This window comes from Corvus brachyrhynchos, unplaced genomic scaffold (genome assembly GCF_000691975.1).
Source record: "Corvus brachyrhynchos isolate BGI_N302 unplaced genomic scaffold, ASM69197v1 scaffold331, whole genome shotgun sequence".
NCBI classification, from domain to species: domain Eukaryota; kingdom Metazoa; phylum Chordata; class Aves; order Passeriformes; family Corvidae; genus Corvus; species Corvus brachyrhynchos.
The window spans coordinates 969,734-985,775 of NW_008237229.1; the positions used below are offsets into that span (position 1 = coordinate 969,734).

Consider the following 16,042-nt stretch of genomic DNA (forward strand, 5'->3'; position numbering starts at 1 on the left):
CTGTGAATTTGCATCTTCATATTTACTTTCTTTTCCCTTATTCCACACTTACCTATTAGGATCAATCATGATGACAGGAATTCAGAATTTTGCTGCAGACTCACTAGGATGAAACAGTTCTTTAAATTCAGAAAAAAACCCAAATCAAGCCAAACCAAACCCAAACAACACTAAGAAAGCCCCAGGTGTTTTCAAACTTAATCCAGGGTGTCAGGACAAAGTGGAGACAAATTAATAGCTCACTGAGAGGTGAAGGGTTTTGCTCTCCATACTTCATTCATCCTTTCTCTCACCTCCATCCACAGATATTATCCGCTCCATTCCTTTTATTACCACATGACAATAATCACAAGGAAAAAAACTGCCTAAACTCACTATGCATGCAGAAAAACTACCACTTTCATGCCATTTCAGTGAGCTGAACTGGTTCACCCTTTGAACCACTGAACTCTGCTACACAGGGAGGAGCCAGAGTCCCCACGCCACACAGGGACTGCAGCTGGGAAAAGGTGCTCTCTCCTTGCAGTGATGGTGAGCTGACATTTTAGCTCAAGATTTTTCAAAAGGTAATATGTCAAGGGAAGGCAGAACTTAAATACAGCAGAAGCTTTTAAAGGTGATTCTTTATTTATGGAAAATTATGGAGAAAAATAAGCTATACTTACGAACATGGTAGCCTTTAACTGTACAAGCCAGGCTAAATGCCTGAATCACCCAGCAACTATTCTCAATTAATGATTCAATGTAGCCACATGCTCCTATCTGCAAAGTAAAAGGACAGTTTCATATAACGAGATAAAAATAAAGTAAAGCAGAAGTAAAAATAAGAAAAATTGCATCTTTTTAAATTACATGAGAAATAATACAGCCAAGGGCGGTCAAATTATTCTCATTACTAAAAGAGTTTGGTAGAAAGTGGCTTTACCAGTGACACACAAACTACTCTTAGTCAGAATTTGGGGTTTTGATTTTCAGTGAGATAGGAGGTATGTGGGGTTTGTTTGTGCTTTTGCACAGAAAGGGACACATCTGGCATATGACACGGTGTGACAACTAAGCAACTTTTATAAATCACTGACTTAATCCTGCAAACATACATACATGGACAAGCTCCACTGAATTCCCAAGCATAAAATGAAGGACATATGTAAGCATTTAGAACATTTGCAAATTCAAACCACCCATAAATCAATTTTATTTCAATATAGTGACTTAAATAAATGTAAAAAGAAAAATGTCTGTTCTTTGCAGTCCAGCACTAAAAATGTTCAAAGCTAAAAAGCAATTGCCAGGAATAAATCTAAATTTATCTTTCAAAAAGATTGAAATTACTGGCTTGTCTTAATCACTTACCAGTGCCACTGCAAGAATATATAGAAAAGAGTTAATTATGCAAGAAAATATTTAATATTTTGCAGAAGAATTTAACATTTAATTATTAAATACATCTCTTTCCACCTGAATTTCACACAAGTTCTAAAGGAAACAGTACTGGAGTTTGTAAGTTTGTAGTCAACCTTACTAATTACATTACATCACAGGACTGCCTCTCGTACTAGGTTTGAAAATTCTTTATTTAAATAAATTGTCTAATTAAATGTGCACTATTTATCAACATGACTAATCTTGCACTTCTTACTCAATTTTCACTCCACTGAGATTTTCACAAGACTTCTAAGGAGAGACTTTATTAGGCAAAGAAACCAGAATGTGGCCCTTTGAAAACAGCTTGAGAGCTTTCACAGAGCCCAATTGAGTACATGGGCACACATTTTCCAATGATGGATAAGCACTGCCATTCTGTAGCAATGCTGAATTGAAATGGAGACTGCTTTGCGCTTGCAGAGGGCTGTGGTCCTGAAAAAGGATTTTTAATGACCACTCAATGCACTGTGCACATTTCCAATGAAGCTGAAGTGCTGAGGGCAGAGGAAAGGCAAGAGCTACCTACCGACAGGATGTTCTTCATGGTGATCACAAAGACATTGTAGGCAATCAGCCAGTCCCAGTAACGCAGAATGCTCCTAATGGGCTTCAGCAACAGGTCTCCACCAAAGAGAAGGAAATAGAAGCAGGCCACCAAGTAGCCCATACAGAATATGCTGATCCTTGTGGTTCCCGTGATGAAGATTATGGTAAGCACAAACCAGAAGAGGTAACTAAATATTATCACCTTATACATGTCTAAGTAGGACCTGGAAGTAAAATAAGGAGAAAAAGTTACCATTTTTTCCTGAGGGCAATGTTATCTTTCCCCTTTCTGCACTACTGGCTGCCACTTGAACCTAAGGTCTTCTGGGCATTCTCACACTTCAGCATTTGTGCAGGTGCTCAGCACTAACACCATGGTCAGGGGGTTTGGTTCATGCACAGGTCTGCCCAGCTCATACACTCCACTCCAGCTCCTTCCTGTGTGTAAGCACTTGCTACACCTGGTCAGGGCACTGTGCTTGCTGCAGGATCAAGCCTTGTATCATGGAAGGGAACAAAAGCTGTTCTCACCAAACTTCATGGTAGAGGGATATTATTTGGCAATGCCATACATGCGATCTAAAGGCTGTCTGAGGTCATCTTTTAAGAAGTCTGAGAAGTAGTACAGCAAATCTATTTTAAAAAGCCAACTACAGTACACCCCTGCAAACAATTCCATATTTATTGATGACTTCTAGGGAATTCAGCCTGGTCAAAAGGCTAGTTTTCAAAGACAGCTGCTAAAAATATCTTTCTCTAATGGAGATCAACTGCTAAAGTTTTGAGGGGCAAAAGGTTTCTAGAGAACAGAAATGTGATAGAATTTACTGAAACGTTTTCCAGGAGGCTGTGAGATGGAGCTATCTGAAATCAGCCTGGCCCACAGTGGGAAAGAGAGAGAAACAATTTGGTGTTTTCAGATTCCTTAAAATCTTGACTTAATATTGACTCAGTGAGCTTTCAAACAAGAATATCTGCCAAAGGCAATACCAAGTACTACATATAGCTAAACACTGCAAAACCAACTAATTCTTAGTTTCCTCCCATTTACAGTGTTTTGATTCCAAATCTAACTGTGTTTTCAGAGTCTGCTCACCCAGGCTGCAAAACTACATTTGTCAGGAAACCAGGCAGGGAGACAGAGCTACAGGAGTGCACATATACCTAAGCCAAACCATGTAAGGAGTAAATGAACTAAATGCACTGTATGAAGCCACATAAAAAGGCCCCTGCTGCTTGATGTTCTCAGGCTCAGAACTTTCTAGGAGTATGTATTTATAGTCCTACAGTTATAGGCCTGTATTACATATTTCACCAGAGAAGTATTTAATGAAAGCTAACGAGAAAGCTCATTTATGTTTATTTCCTGTGAATATTTAAGAAATTTGTAATCTACTGCCTGTGAAATCTAAAAATATCATGACTTTGGAGATGTTACTGGGTTCTGGGTGATAAAACATTAACAAAGAATCAATATGCACTTGGAAAATAAGGAAGATATCAGTCAAAGAGGTCTTCATTAACTTAATATGCACTGGAAATGGTGCTCTCATTTTTTCTCCAGAAAACTATATTCCGTTTGATATTCCTTTAATAATAACTATTGGTGTGTGGGATGGCTAGGAAGAGATCACTTTCTTGACACTGCTCTATTTCAAAAAGCTTGTCCTTTGCTACCAACAAAATGCATCAGCATCTTTTGAGAAAAGCCCAAAATAGAACCGAATTGATCAAAAAACCAGCAATATCTTAACACTCTTCAAAAGAAATGAACTCTGACTCTTAGAGACAACTGGGACTGTCTCAATCCAAACTTCCCAACCTATACACATGGCATTCGCTTAAGTCACAGTCAGCAGCACAGCAGACACCACTCTTAGATTAAAACTTCTGGAAATTAGAGAGAATATGAAAAAGAAGACAGCAATCTAGCTTTTTTTTTTCAGAATAATGGTAGCCATTTGCTGTATTTTAGTAGTCATCTAAAATACTAAATACATCTGTTCTTTTTATAGCCAAAATATACACTAAATATAATAGCCTTGGGCGTCTCTAAACCACATCTCTGAACTACAAAACTGGATGTAAAGAAAAACTTCTCAAAAAGCAGGAGGCAATACTGCTGTGTTAAGTGACAAATAATGTAGTCCTTAAAGATGGAAAGCATTCTGACTTTTGTAACTGTGCAGTTGCAAGCAAGTCCAACAATAAAAATGGCTCCCAATAATTCATTTTGGAGTGGAAATCTTACAAAATGGTGTTTGAACAAGTCTGCCAGGACACACCTAACCAATGAAGATTACCAACCCCTTTTGTGCTATCCCAAGAAGAATGCCACATTGAACACTATGGAGAGAACCACTCAAGTTCTTTCAGGTAGATAAAAATTTTCCTGAAATCATACTTCTTTCAGTTACAATATGCAAAATCTTGTCTGTTACAGTGTAGTCATGCATGCCCCTAATTTTCATTAATTGTTCATATTGATATGGATAGGTCAAGTGCTGTAAGAGCAGGAACAAAGATGTGTCTTGGTGGGGAGTTCTCAACATACTGCCTCAAATCATTTGACACGTTCTCATATGTAAATCTTTAAATTCTGCCTCAAAGCCCAGAAAGTTAGGAAGTGAGGACTTTCAGTTCCTTGCTCTGGGATCATAATGCAACAGTGGGAGGCTGAAGGACAAAGGCACTCCAGCAGTTAAAAGACCCTACACAAACCCATCAGGACAGTAAAGGTGCTTACCCTCTTTTTAAAAGCTTCTACACAGACAGGAGAAAATGCTTAACCTTGGATAGAATACACTGTAATTTTATGCTTTCACTGCAGACCACACAGACCATTAGTTTAATATCATTTAAATCTTCCAAACCCACATTTTCTAAATGTTCTTTAAATCTCCATTCATTCACCAAAAACAAAAGGCTACCCTCAGGATGTGATATTTGACAACACACCTTAGAAATCTGTACAGCTGGTTCCCAAGGGGACAATCCCACTCCCCTTCACTCCTTCAGCTCTGCATTTCAGCCCCTTTTTTGGCTTTGGCTCTTTGAAATGGTTTCAAGAAAAAATTTGCAAAAGCCTATTTATTTTGAGGGAGGACAGAAGGAAAGGATACTTTTCCACCCATTCAGCCTCCAAACCAACTCAGTGCTGGTGTGATGAATGCAGAAAGGTGGGAGGGTGTAGCGGGAGGCCAGGAATAGTCACACATCTGAGGAAGATTAACAACTACACCAGTGCACCAAAAGCATCAAACTATGGCTTTTGGTAGCATGACAGCCTCTGAATGAGAAATTACAAAGAAGAAACCGGAAAGATTAATGAGAAATAAAACCCACTGATTTTCCAACCATGTCATTAGTAGAACCCACTAATACTCTGGAAAACATTTTGGAAAAAATTACAGTATCAATTTGCTCAAAATCAAGGAAGACAAAGTCTGAAGTTCATTCTCCACATCCATCAAAGCTATCGTAACCTCAGATGGCTCTCTCTATCAAATTATCTGCTTTTCTTTTCTAAAGTTTTATTGGTCCTACCATGATTATTTCAGTACTTTATTTCCACAGGAATTAACTTTTAACTGTAATATAATCCAGCCTGTTGCAGAGAGATTGCTCTAGGTGTAGTTGTTTTCCTGGCATGTAACATGTTAGGAAACATGTTAGGCTATGACCAGTCTAGTGTCTGGCCCTCTGCCTGCAGGCACCAAGAGGTGCTGATGCTGCAGCCAATAACCCCTTTCAGGAAAGGTATTTGTCCTCAGCCAGTGCTTTGAAATTTAGGGGAAGAACACACTTCTTACACACTGATGAGAGCCTATTGTGGTGATGGATGCAGCTCAAGGCTTCTTCACGCTGGAGGAGCTGCTGTAATGTAGCTTCATTAGCTTCAAAGCCCCCTGCTTTGTTTTGAGTGTGGTACTCACCTCCAAGGCTCCTCCTCTAGCCCTCTTTTGATAACTACCTCTTCTCTCTCCTCCAGACACATTGTCCCTATACACACATGTTCTGTAAGCTACGCCTACTCCCAAATTTCTTCTTTCTTCCATTCCTTACACTCTTAGCAGTCTGCATCAGAGCTCATTTCCCCTTCTAATCCCAACATTGCTAATTTCTCACCAAGCTTCCATCCTCAAAGCCTTTCCCTGTTGCTCTATTTCAGCTTTCAGAAGGCAGTTTCACTGATTTTCCCCTCACCAACAGCAACATCCAATCTTCTGAAACCTAGCTCCTTTATTGCAATGGACTTCTTCAAATCTAATGCTGTGGATGCCACAGGTCTTAGTTCCTACTATTTTTGTTAAACCCTCTCCAAGGATTGACATTCTTTTACTATTACTTTCTTACCAGCAAAGTCCTCCTTTCATGCTTACATCCACTTTAAAAATACCCAAATTCATAACAGTGTTATTTGTTGAGGCTCATTTTATTAGCAACAGAATGTTTGTCTGCTTTAAATAACAAATATGACAGGAAGCCTGTAATGTTCATTTGCAGGTCCTACCTCACTAAACTAAGTTGGAACACAGTTCCAAGACTGGCATTAGAGCTGCCTTTCAGACATTTTAACTGACTCCCCTCTTGATGATTCTCAGAGGACAGGTATTAAAGGGGACAGTTCAATGACTTTTTCTGCTTTTAAGTGGAAAAAAGCAGGTTACAATCCCAAGCTTTTTTTCCCTGACAATGTGTAGGAGAACATCTGAAAACTTCTTGGGAACTGAAATGAGAATTTTCCAGCATTAGAGACTGTGGGAAAGGATTATCTTCAGTGAGGTTGCTTTAAATCCTGTATCATTCTAAAAGCTCCTATTTCTATTCTTTGTTCTTATTTCTGTTTCAAAGTCCTTTGGATGTGCACTCTCTTGGGGTCAAGCACGTTATCCCCTGAGAAATCTGGGGGTGGAAAGACAAGAAAATTTCAGGAAATCTCTTACTTGTACTGTATTTATCATTGTTGAACTCAAGTATTTCTCCAGAGAGAAGAAAATGAAGCATTTTGGAAATACGTTCTTGTTCCGCCGCTGTTTATATTGCAGTTAAAAGCTTTTTATCCATGCCTACTAGAACAGTGACCAACTAGTATCTTCTCAAGGGAAGGGATACTTCAGAAAGGGTGCTTTGGTCTGCAGCTGCCATTCTTTTACATAGCAGTAAATACACATCAAGCTTCTCAGAAAACCCAGGAATACCAAGCAGAACTCTTTTTTAAATTTTTTTTTTTCTGCTTCATAATTTATTCATAACCATGTTGTCTTCTCTCATTGTTTGGCTCTTTCTGACTGACTTTTGGAGAAATGTCATTATTAATTTCACTTGCTTGGATAAGGTTTGAACCTGAAGTTCTTGTCCATGTTACTAAATATTTAGACCCTTCTGAAACCTCTATTGAAAAGCACAAGATATGTTTTTAGACAAAGCCCTTTCAGTTCCAAACTGTCTTGGATGGAGCCCAGATACATACATTTTCTTCTGAGGTAGATATTCAGTGGATTACCCAGAGCTTGGGAGTCCTTCTTTTAAAGATTTATAACTATTAATAAAAGATTTAGTAACCTTAAGGTGCTGTCACCTATTCTCTGGTGCTTCTTTGAAGCAAATTAGGCGTTTAGGATCACAAATGTACAGTGCAACCTCTCAAAAATAACATAATCTAAAGCTTGGTATAATTTACATTGTAGTGAAAGCATTGAAAGAGACACTTAAGAGCTCAAACAAAGGTAAGATACCTTCAAGAACACAAGAACTTTTATGCAGGTCATACTAAAGGAAGGTCTGTTTATACTTAGAGACATCATCCTACATGTTCCCATTACAGAGTCATGCAGCTAACACTACAAACAAACAAACAAACAAACAAACAGAAGTTACAGTTTAAAAAGGGGCAGAAGGAAGACCTGGGGAACTACAGACAAGTGAGCCTTCCCTCTGTGCTTGGGAAGATCATGGAGCAGGTCTTCACGGAAGCAGCGTGTAGCCACATGGAAGACAAGAAGATGATCCTAGCATGGCTTCACTAAAGGAAAATTGTGCCTGCCCACTCTGGTGGCTTTTTATGATGGAGTGACTGCAACACTCTGTAAGATCAACAAATAAAGAAATGACATCTACCTGGACTTCTATAAAACCTTCAAAATGGTCCTACACAACATCCTTATTTCTCTAGATTGGAGTGACATGGATTTGATGAATGGGCTATTAATGAATAAAGAATTGGCTGGATGGGTGCAGCCAGAGAGTTGTGGTCAATGGCTCTATGTCCAGGTGGAGTTAGGTAATGAGTGGTGTCTCTCAGGGTTTCTGTCCTGGACAGGTGCTCCTCAATATCTTCATCAGTGACACAGAGAGTGGGATCAAGTGCACCCTCAGCAAGTTTGAAGATGGCACCAAGCTGAGATATGCAGTTGGCACAACAGAAGAATGGGATGCCATCCAGGGGCACCTGGACAAGCTTTAGAAGTGGGGCCATATGAACCTCATAAAGTTGAACAAGTCCAAGTGCAAGGTCCTGCATCTGAGTCAGGGAAATCCCAGACATGAGCACAGACTGGGAGAGGAATTCATTGACAGCAGCCCTGAGGAGAAGGACTTGGGGGTACCCAAGTACTTGGGAATGAAAAGCTGGACAGGAGCTTATATTGTGCACTCACAGCCCAGAAAGCCAACTGCATCCTGGGCTGCTTCAGAAGAGGTCGAGGGAGATGATTCTTCCCCTCTACTTTGCCCTCACAAGATCCCACCTGGAGTACTGCGTTCAGGTCCCTTTCTCAGTCCAAGAAAGACAGGGACCTGTTAGAGCGAGTCCAGAGGAGGTCCAAGAACATGGTCAGAGGGATGGAGCACCTCTCCTATAAGGAAAGGCTGAGAGAGTTAGGGTTGTTCAGCATGGAGAAGAGAAGGCTCTGGTGAGACCTCATTGTGGTCTTGTAGCAATTAAAGGTGTCCTATAAAAAAAGGAGAGAAGTGTTTACACAGGCATGCAGGGATAAGACAAGGGGAAGGGTTTTAAACTAGAAGAGGAGAGATTTAGATTAGATGTTAGAGAAATTCTTTATTCAGAGAGTAATGAGGCACCAAAACAGGTCACCTGGAGTTGTGGATGCCCCATCCCTGCAAGTGTTCAAGGCCAGGTTGGATGGGGCTGTGAGAAACCTGGTCTAGTGGAAGGTGTCCCTACCCTTGCTTGGGAGGCTGGAGTTAGATGATCTTTAAGGTCCCTTCCATTTCAATGCAAATCAGTCTATGATTTCATGATTACCTGCCCAAATATCTACAAGAAAAGATATCATAAACAGGAATTTCCTTTGCTCCTGAATGCATTAATTAATAGGTTTTCTAGTAATTCATGATTAGTTTTTCAAACAAAAATGTCCCTCTTCTTTTTTCTTTCTCTGTCCTGTTCTTTTCGTTCTTCTCCTTATTCACACAACATAAAACTGTCACATGAAATGGCTGCACAGATTTTGGCATTTAGGTGGGACAAATATAAAATGATCAGAGTTTATTTGTTCAGCTCACCACCATTAATGGGTTCTTTGATTTTCTGGGGCTTTTTGTGCTCTCCATCAGCAATGTTACTTACTGCCTAATACATGCAGCAAACTCCCAATTAAATGGTTGCATATTGTTAATCACCACTCCACAGGTCTCCTTGGTCAGCACACGCCCAGCAGTGTGTCTGAGTGGATGTCCTGCCACCAATGGCTTCAAGTTGATGCATACCATGCACATGAACCAAAACACTGAAATTAATCCAAAGGCTTGTGGAGGGGCAGCAGGCCAGTTCTGCTTAACTTGCCTTCCACTATAAACCTGACTCTGGTTTCCACCTAAAACATTCAAAGAATATCCTCCGTGTTTCAAAGTTTTCATGTTTGTCCATTTGGGAATATCTTATACAGATGGCCAGAATTATCTATCAGATTCCAGAGAACATTGAAAAAAATGCCAAAAGAGGCTGTTTAAAAAGCAGTGATTTTCTTGTCTTTTTCTCTTCCAAAGACAGCTTTAAAACACATTCTCATAATTAATGAGTTTTTTCACAATGATTTTTTTCTGGACTAAGGAAGGAAAATTCGATCTTTCTGCTAAAAACCAGTGATGGTCTTCACCAGTGACCAAACACATCAGCGCTCCTGATGCAACGGCAGCATCAGCCTTTGCTAAGATGGACACCAGTGGCAAGAGAAAACCTCAGGCAATCTCCACTACATTTCCTCTCAACCAAGCCCTATTTGTCAGATATTTTTTAGAAATTTTCCTCACTTGATGGAGCATTCTGAAGAAAGATTAATACTTCTCTCTTCCTGCTTATGTTACTGAATCTAGAGCACTGGGTCCACTGTGTAGACTGGAAATTCTCAAGGGGGAGAACTGTTCAACCTTTGCCCAGTAGTGACTATAAGTCTCTGGACAAATGAGTCAATTGAATGTTTCAAAAGTCTCCCTTTCAAAGCTATTTCAAGATAGATTTGGCAACCAATTGCAACAGAAATAGCAGGATCATCCTAAAGATCTAGAGAAGGACTTGTAGTGATACCACTTGTCTGGTAAAAGAAATAGGAGTCTGTTATCAAAAGGAAGATTTTTATGGACATTAGTTCTAGACATTTTTCTATTCCTTTCATACTCAGACATCTGTTGGTAACATGCATTCACAGATCAAGTCTGACAGAACACCACAACTAAGAAATCTTACTCTTCCCATTTACTCTCGTGATACTGCAAAACTTCCAGAGACAAGTTCAATTAAGAGAATGCCCAGCACAATTTAGAAGAGCTGAGCTAATCTGTGTCTGCTGAAATGATCACACAGGAACAGTTCCATTGTTTGAAGGCCATTCAGAAGAGACTGCCTCAGGCTCTGCCTCTTTATATATTATTCACCTTAAACAACCCTTCTGTAGGCAATGCTCAGGAACAAGACCTGTCAGTTGTCCTTCCAAGACACTTTTAAGGTTCTTATGCCTAGATGAAATAGCACAAAGGAAAGTCTCTTCGAGTATTATTTTGATTGTGCTTAGACAACAACTCGGCGGGACACAATTGATGACTTTTTGTGATTAAACACATACATGCGAAACTGCAGACTCCAATGGATTCTTGCTAACATGTCTGTGTTTGGAGGGAAACCAACAGAGCACTTACGTCCAATATAAGTGCTGCCCCACCAGACATTCATGGAGGGAAATTAAAATTTGGGTAGCAAGATTCTTTCTGAAATTGGAAATATAGAGGGTTAGATTAATGTAACAGCTGAACTACCTTTTTTCTCCAAACTTTCTAAATCCACATGTGCACAGATAGCATGAAAGAACTGGTGACCTAAAGGTGAACATTTTTCAGTGTGTTGGTTGCCTAAAACAGTGGTTGGACATGATGGTCTTAAAGGTCTTTTCCAACCTAAACAAGTCTATGATTCTGTGAATGCAGGCTTTCGGTCAAATTTATCACTGAACTCCACTGGACAGCACTTAAAACAATCACCAGTTTTAGAAAGACATGTTTGCATCCACCCTGTTCTAAACCAGATGCTGATTACTCAGAAATGAACTATCTGCTGTCTCATACAGCAGTATGTTAGATGGGAACATACATGAACACAAATTCCAAGTAAAATTGGAAGCTGTGAGAATGACTTTTACCCTAGTGAACTTTATGAAAAGGAAGCACTGTATTTTCCAAGTGTTTAAGATTCAGTTTTTACCGGCAGTGGATGAAGTCAGGAACAGGGTTATGCTGGCTAAAAGAAGCTGCATCAAGATTCATGCAGATTTCCACGTTGTCTCCAGCCATGATTCGTACTGCAGCTTTATTTTCATCCTCAAATGTCTGCCTTTGCAAGGATGCACACAGAAGCAGCATGAAGTCATCTAGGAGAAAGCGGTGATTGGAAGGAAAACTTCAGTCATCAACAGAGGTGTAAGGAGAGTTGTGATATATTATAATGCAGTTATCAGACTGTTTTCCCACACTTTGAACCCCCAAGACTGAGTAGTTTTCAATGCATTTAACTCGGAATTGAAATTTATTAATGTATTTAGGTTTTTTACCTGTCATTTTTTATGGCTTTTATGGAGAAATAAATGAGAAAAGGGGAAAAATTCATATATTTTGATGGTTGAATTATTAAAAAAGGGATACAGGAAAAGAAAATGCAAAAATAACTAATTCTGTGAATTTTTCTACTATATTCAAAGCCATGTTTAGTATTCAATCTCCCAGAAAAAGTGTCATCTTGCTACTGAAGAGTAAATAAAAGGCTGGCTTCAAATTCCACTGTACAGATGATTTAAGTGAAGGACATATAAACTCTTCATAACTATGTGCTAAAATACTTACACACAAGGAAGACAGGGTTCGGTCTCACAATGAAGTCTGGAAAGTATAACCACTTTATGATGTTGGAGTTGAAGTTGGCATTGCCACTTCTCCATGGATAGTCTGTGTGACAGAAGCATGCAAAAATTCAATCAGTACTTTATAAAAATTACTTAATCCTTTTCTTCAGAATACTTACCAATTTTCCAGCACTTTTCTATAAAAGCAACTAGCATTAATTTTCCTTAAAGGGTGTCCTTACCTTTACAAGGAGCAGGTGGGATGCCAATGCAAAGGAAGTACTGGAATGTAATGATGCATGCTAGAAAACAGCAATATTTTGGCCAAATCTCTGCAATAGCTTTTCTCCTACGTCGATACAGCACAGCAATCAGCCAGAAGGCATGAATCATTGCATAAAAATCCATCCTCTGACCAATTACATTCACTGATAGAAGAAAGCAGGTCTGGAAACAAAGCAAAGAAACTTAGGCAACTTTTACGACCTCATGGCCAGTCAACGCAGCAATAATAAATTATTGTGGATCCTGACAGAATGCTTGGACACGTGCTGCATGGAGCCCTGTGCAGGAGCCCTGTGCAAACCAACATGCACTGACAGCAACTTCCACCACTCCACCCAAACACACAAATTTTTGGTACTCCTCTATCTAGAGCAGGTTTCCATTATGTGATATCTAAGGACACAGAAAGGAAAGAGCCTTGTCACAACAGCTGAGACGTGAAATGTTTGATTGTTGCCAAGCAAAGAACATATTACACAGCCACATATTTTGATAGGATGTACAGGTGTGGAAAAGAAGATTGGTAACAACTAAAGCTATCTTCATGTAGGAAATGGACAAGGTATTCAGACCATACAGCTTCTATTGGTGACAGACAAATCCAGTCAATTCCTGCAAGACAGCTTTAATTCTCCATTATTCTAAAGGCTCTGCATTCCAGCATTTCTGTTCTCTGCCTTCAGTGAAAGCAGTCCCTTCACTCAGTACCTTGAAACATGTTTTGAACCTTAGTGAACACTTAATTTATTCAGTGCACTATGCTATTTTGGTTTTCTCTTCTCCCCAGATTAGAATAAGCTTAAAATCATTTCCCAAAGGAAAGAACTTGCTGGTTTCTTTTAATTTTCACTCATCCTTAATCCTCAGATGGCTGTGAACAGTTTACTCCACAGATCAAAGCTGTGGTAGTGTTTAACAGATAGGTCAAGACCTATCTGTTAATTATGAGTAGATTTAGGATTCATTACTCTTGGAGTTGCCTCCTTCAGACAGGCATAAAAAATTTTGACAAATCACTATTTATGCAAAGATTTTTTCAAAGTACATTTCATTTGCACATAAACAGATAAGGTGAGGGAGCAGAGATGACTAACATGAATGATGACTAAGAAGCATCTAGATGTCAAACACAGTCCAAGCTAGTATTCAAAAATAACACAATCAAAAGGTTTGGAACTATACCATAAAGAAAAGTAATACATAGTTATTTACCTCCAAACCAAACTTGTAGAAGAAGTAGTTTATGAAATACTTGACACAGTTTACCAGTCCATCATCCAGATGTGCTCTTGTAATATCATGGAAAATTGTTTTAGTCACAGGTGCAGTGAGGTTATTTCGACACCTATAGTATTCTTGATGACGGTAGATTGTAACTTCAAAAGCCAGAATAGCCAGCATCAGTAAGTTGTTCTATGGGAGACACAATCAGAAGAATATTAAACAAAAGTCAAAACCACAAGAAGCTATAAAATTTCCTGATAAGCATAAACCCATTTATACTCAGATTGATGGTATCACTGAGGACTTCTGCACTCCAGAATGCACTGACACCTATTCCCAGCTACTATGATTAAAAAAAACTAAGGTTCACACCAATTCCTGGATTTTGATGAATCATACAGACATCCAGGAGATACATATAAAGACATTAATTAAAAAATAATATAATAAGAACTAGTTGTGGAAATGAAGGGAAGGAAAAAGGCATTGACCCATCCACGTGCCCTCTCATATTTCATAGCTTCTCTTAAGGTATCGTGCTTCGTTTTGCAGGAGATAGAAGATACAAACATACACAAAAGTCACCTGCAGAGGTTCAGCTGTCAAGCACTGACTTCCCAAAACAAGGATGTTGGGTAGAGCAAATTTAACCTGAACACTCTTTTACATGAACAGTCTGTCAGTCTTCTCTCAGGCACAGGTCCTTCTCTCCCAAAGCCAGATTGACTAGGATGTAGTCAGGGGTGGCTATGAATTGATTTTTTATTTATCTCAGGAGGGAGATCTGCCCTATGCTCAATAGAAGAGAGGTACTAACTAACTCCAAAAGCTGCTTAAAAAAAACAGCTCAGAGAAAGTCCCTCAAGGAAGCCATAACTGAAGCAGAAGTGGCAAACTCTAGATCTCTGTTATCTGAGAAATATTTGGGACAAGAATCTCCTGAAACAGATGCCACTGGGATTTTTATGTTTTCTGACAACCTTAAACTGTGTATATAGAATGTGGGAGATTCTTTAAATTGGTAAGAGATATGGTTTTCCTTAGGACTTGGCACATTTTCACTGTAAGTAAGGCTTTTAAATCAAGACAGGAATAATAAAATATTGCTCACAGGCATCAACTAAAAACAAGAAGAAAAACAAAAGACATCTGTTTACTAGTGTTTGAATGAATGATTCTCTTAACTCATTATATTTTCATATATTTTCATATATTTTCATTATATTATAATAAACTGTGGCTAAAGAATAAGCACTTAAAAAAATTAACTGCTTCTAGCACACACTGTCATTCAGGGCAATTACTCCCAATTAGACCCATTAGTCTTTCGGCACCTGAAAGCCATGTACCTCTTAATTACTTAGAGTTCTTAAATATCTCATTTCTTAAAGAGCTTTTAACAGGTGGTAGAGTCCAAAAGTGATACTTCTGCATGAAAGAATAACTTAATTGGTACTGAATCCCTTCTGGAAATGTTCTGTGTAACAGATGTGGTTTTCTGTTGCCTCTTTTCCTCTGTACTTCCTTATTGTCAGTGGTTGGCATTACATTTTTTTTAATGTGTGACAGATTATTTATTTCAAGACAATGCTACTTTCATCACAAATAAGAAAATATCGGAATACAGATAATTAAAGAAGTTACCCTTAAGTACACAAGAAGGGGATTAGATTTTCTCAATCCAACCCACTCCGCAGGATCAACTGGCCCACTGTAGAGCACTGAGGTTTTGAGTTCTTCTAAATCAACCTTAGTTTCATTCTCTCCCGGCTAAAAACAAAATGCAACAGTTATAAAACATGACTTTAAAACTGCTTGGGGAGGGTATGATAATCAACACTAATACATCAGGTGAACTGTTACTTTTGTACTTGAGATGCTTCCTTTTGCTCTCCTTCACTGAGGAAGACAGCAGTCAAACCTTTTAAATATACATTTGTACTCACCAGTGTACAGTTACTGGAAAAAGTCTTGGGATCAATAGATGTGAGCTGGTACAACATTTTGCAGACAATAATCACACATGTCCAAACAGTGCAGATACTTGATGCCAGTGGGCGAAACTGAGCATATGGCAAAGCAAGAGCCCAGGCAATTAAAAACACAAAGTTAAACAGAGACACCTGAAAACACAAAAACAGTACAGAAATTACATGGAGTAACATAAGAACTGAGAAAGTCTGACCTTTTCCACAGGTAAAAAAAAGAATTGT

General features: G+C 38.9%; 1 protein-coding gene across 6 annotated transcripts in view; it reads right to left on the reverse strand.

The window, feature by feature from the left end:
- Positions 1-16,042, reverse strand: part of PIEZO2 (piezo type mechanosensitive ion channel component 2) — a 244,170-nt gene that overhangs the window by 53,183 nt on the left and 174,945 nt on the right. For all 6 annotated transcript variants that reach the window (XM_017729452.1, XM_017729451.1, XM_017729450.1 and 3 more), the window contains 8 exons: positions 15,776-15,952; positions 15,474-15,599; positions 13,818-14,018; positions 12,563-12,767; positions 12,322-12,423; positions 11,687-11,852; positions 1,952-2,195; positions 666-762 (listed from right to left, as the gene is read on the reverse strand). In XM_017729452.1, the coding sequence (XP_017584941.1) occupies positions 666-762; positions 1,952-2,195; positions 11,687-11,852; positions 12,322-12,423; positions 12,563-12,767; positions 13,818-14,018; positions 15,474-15,599; positions 15,776-15,952 (1,318 nt within the window). The remainder of the gene's footprint in view (positions 1-665; positions 763-1,951; positions 2,196-11,686; positions 11,853-12,321; positions 12,424-12,562; positions 12,768-13,817; positions 14,019-15,473; positions 15,600-15,775; positions 15,953-16,042) is intronic.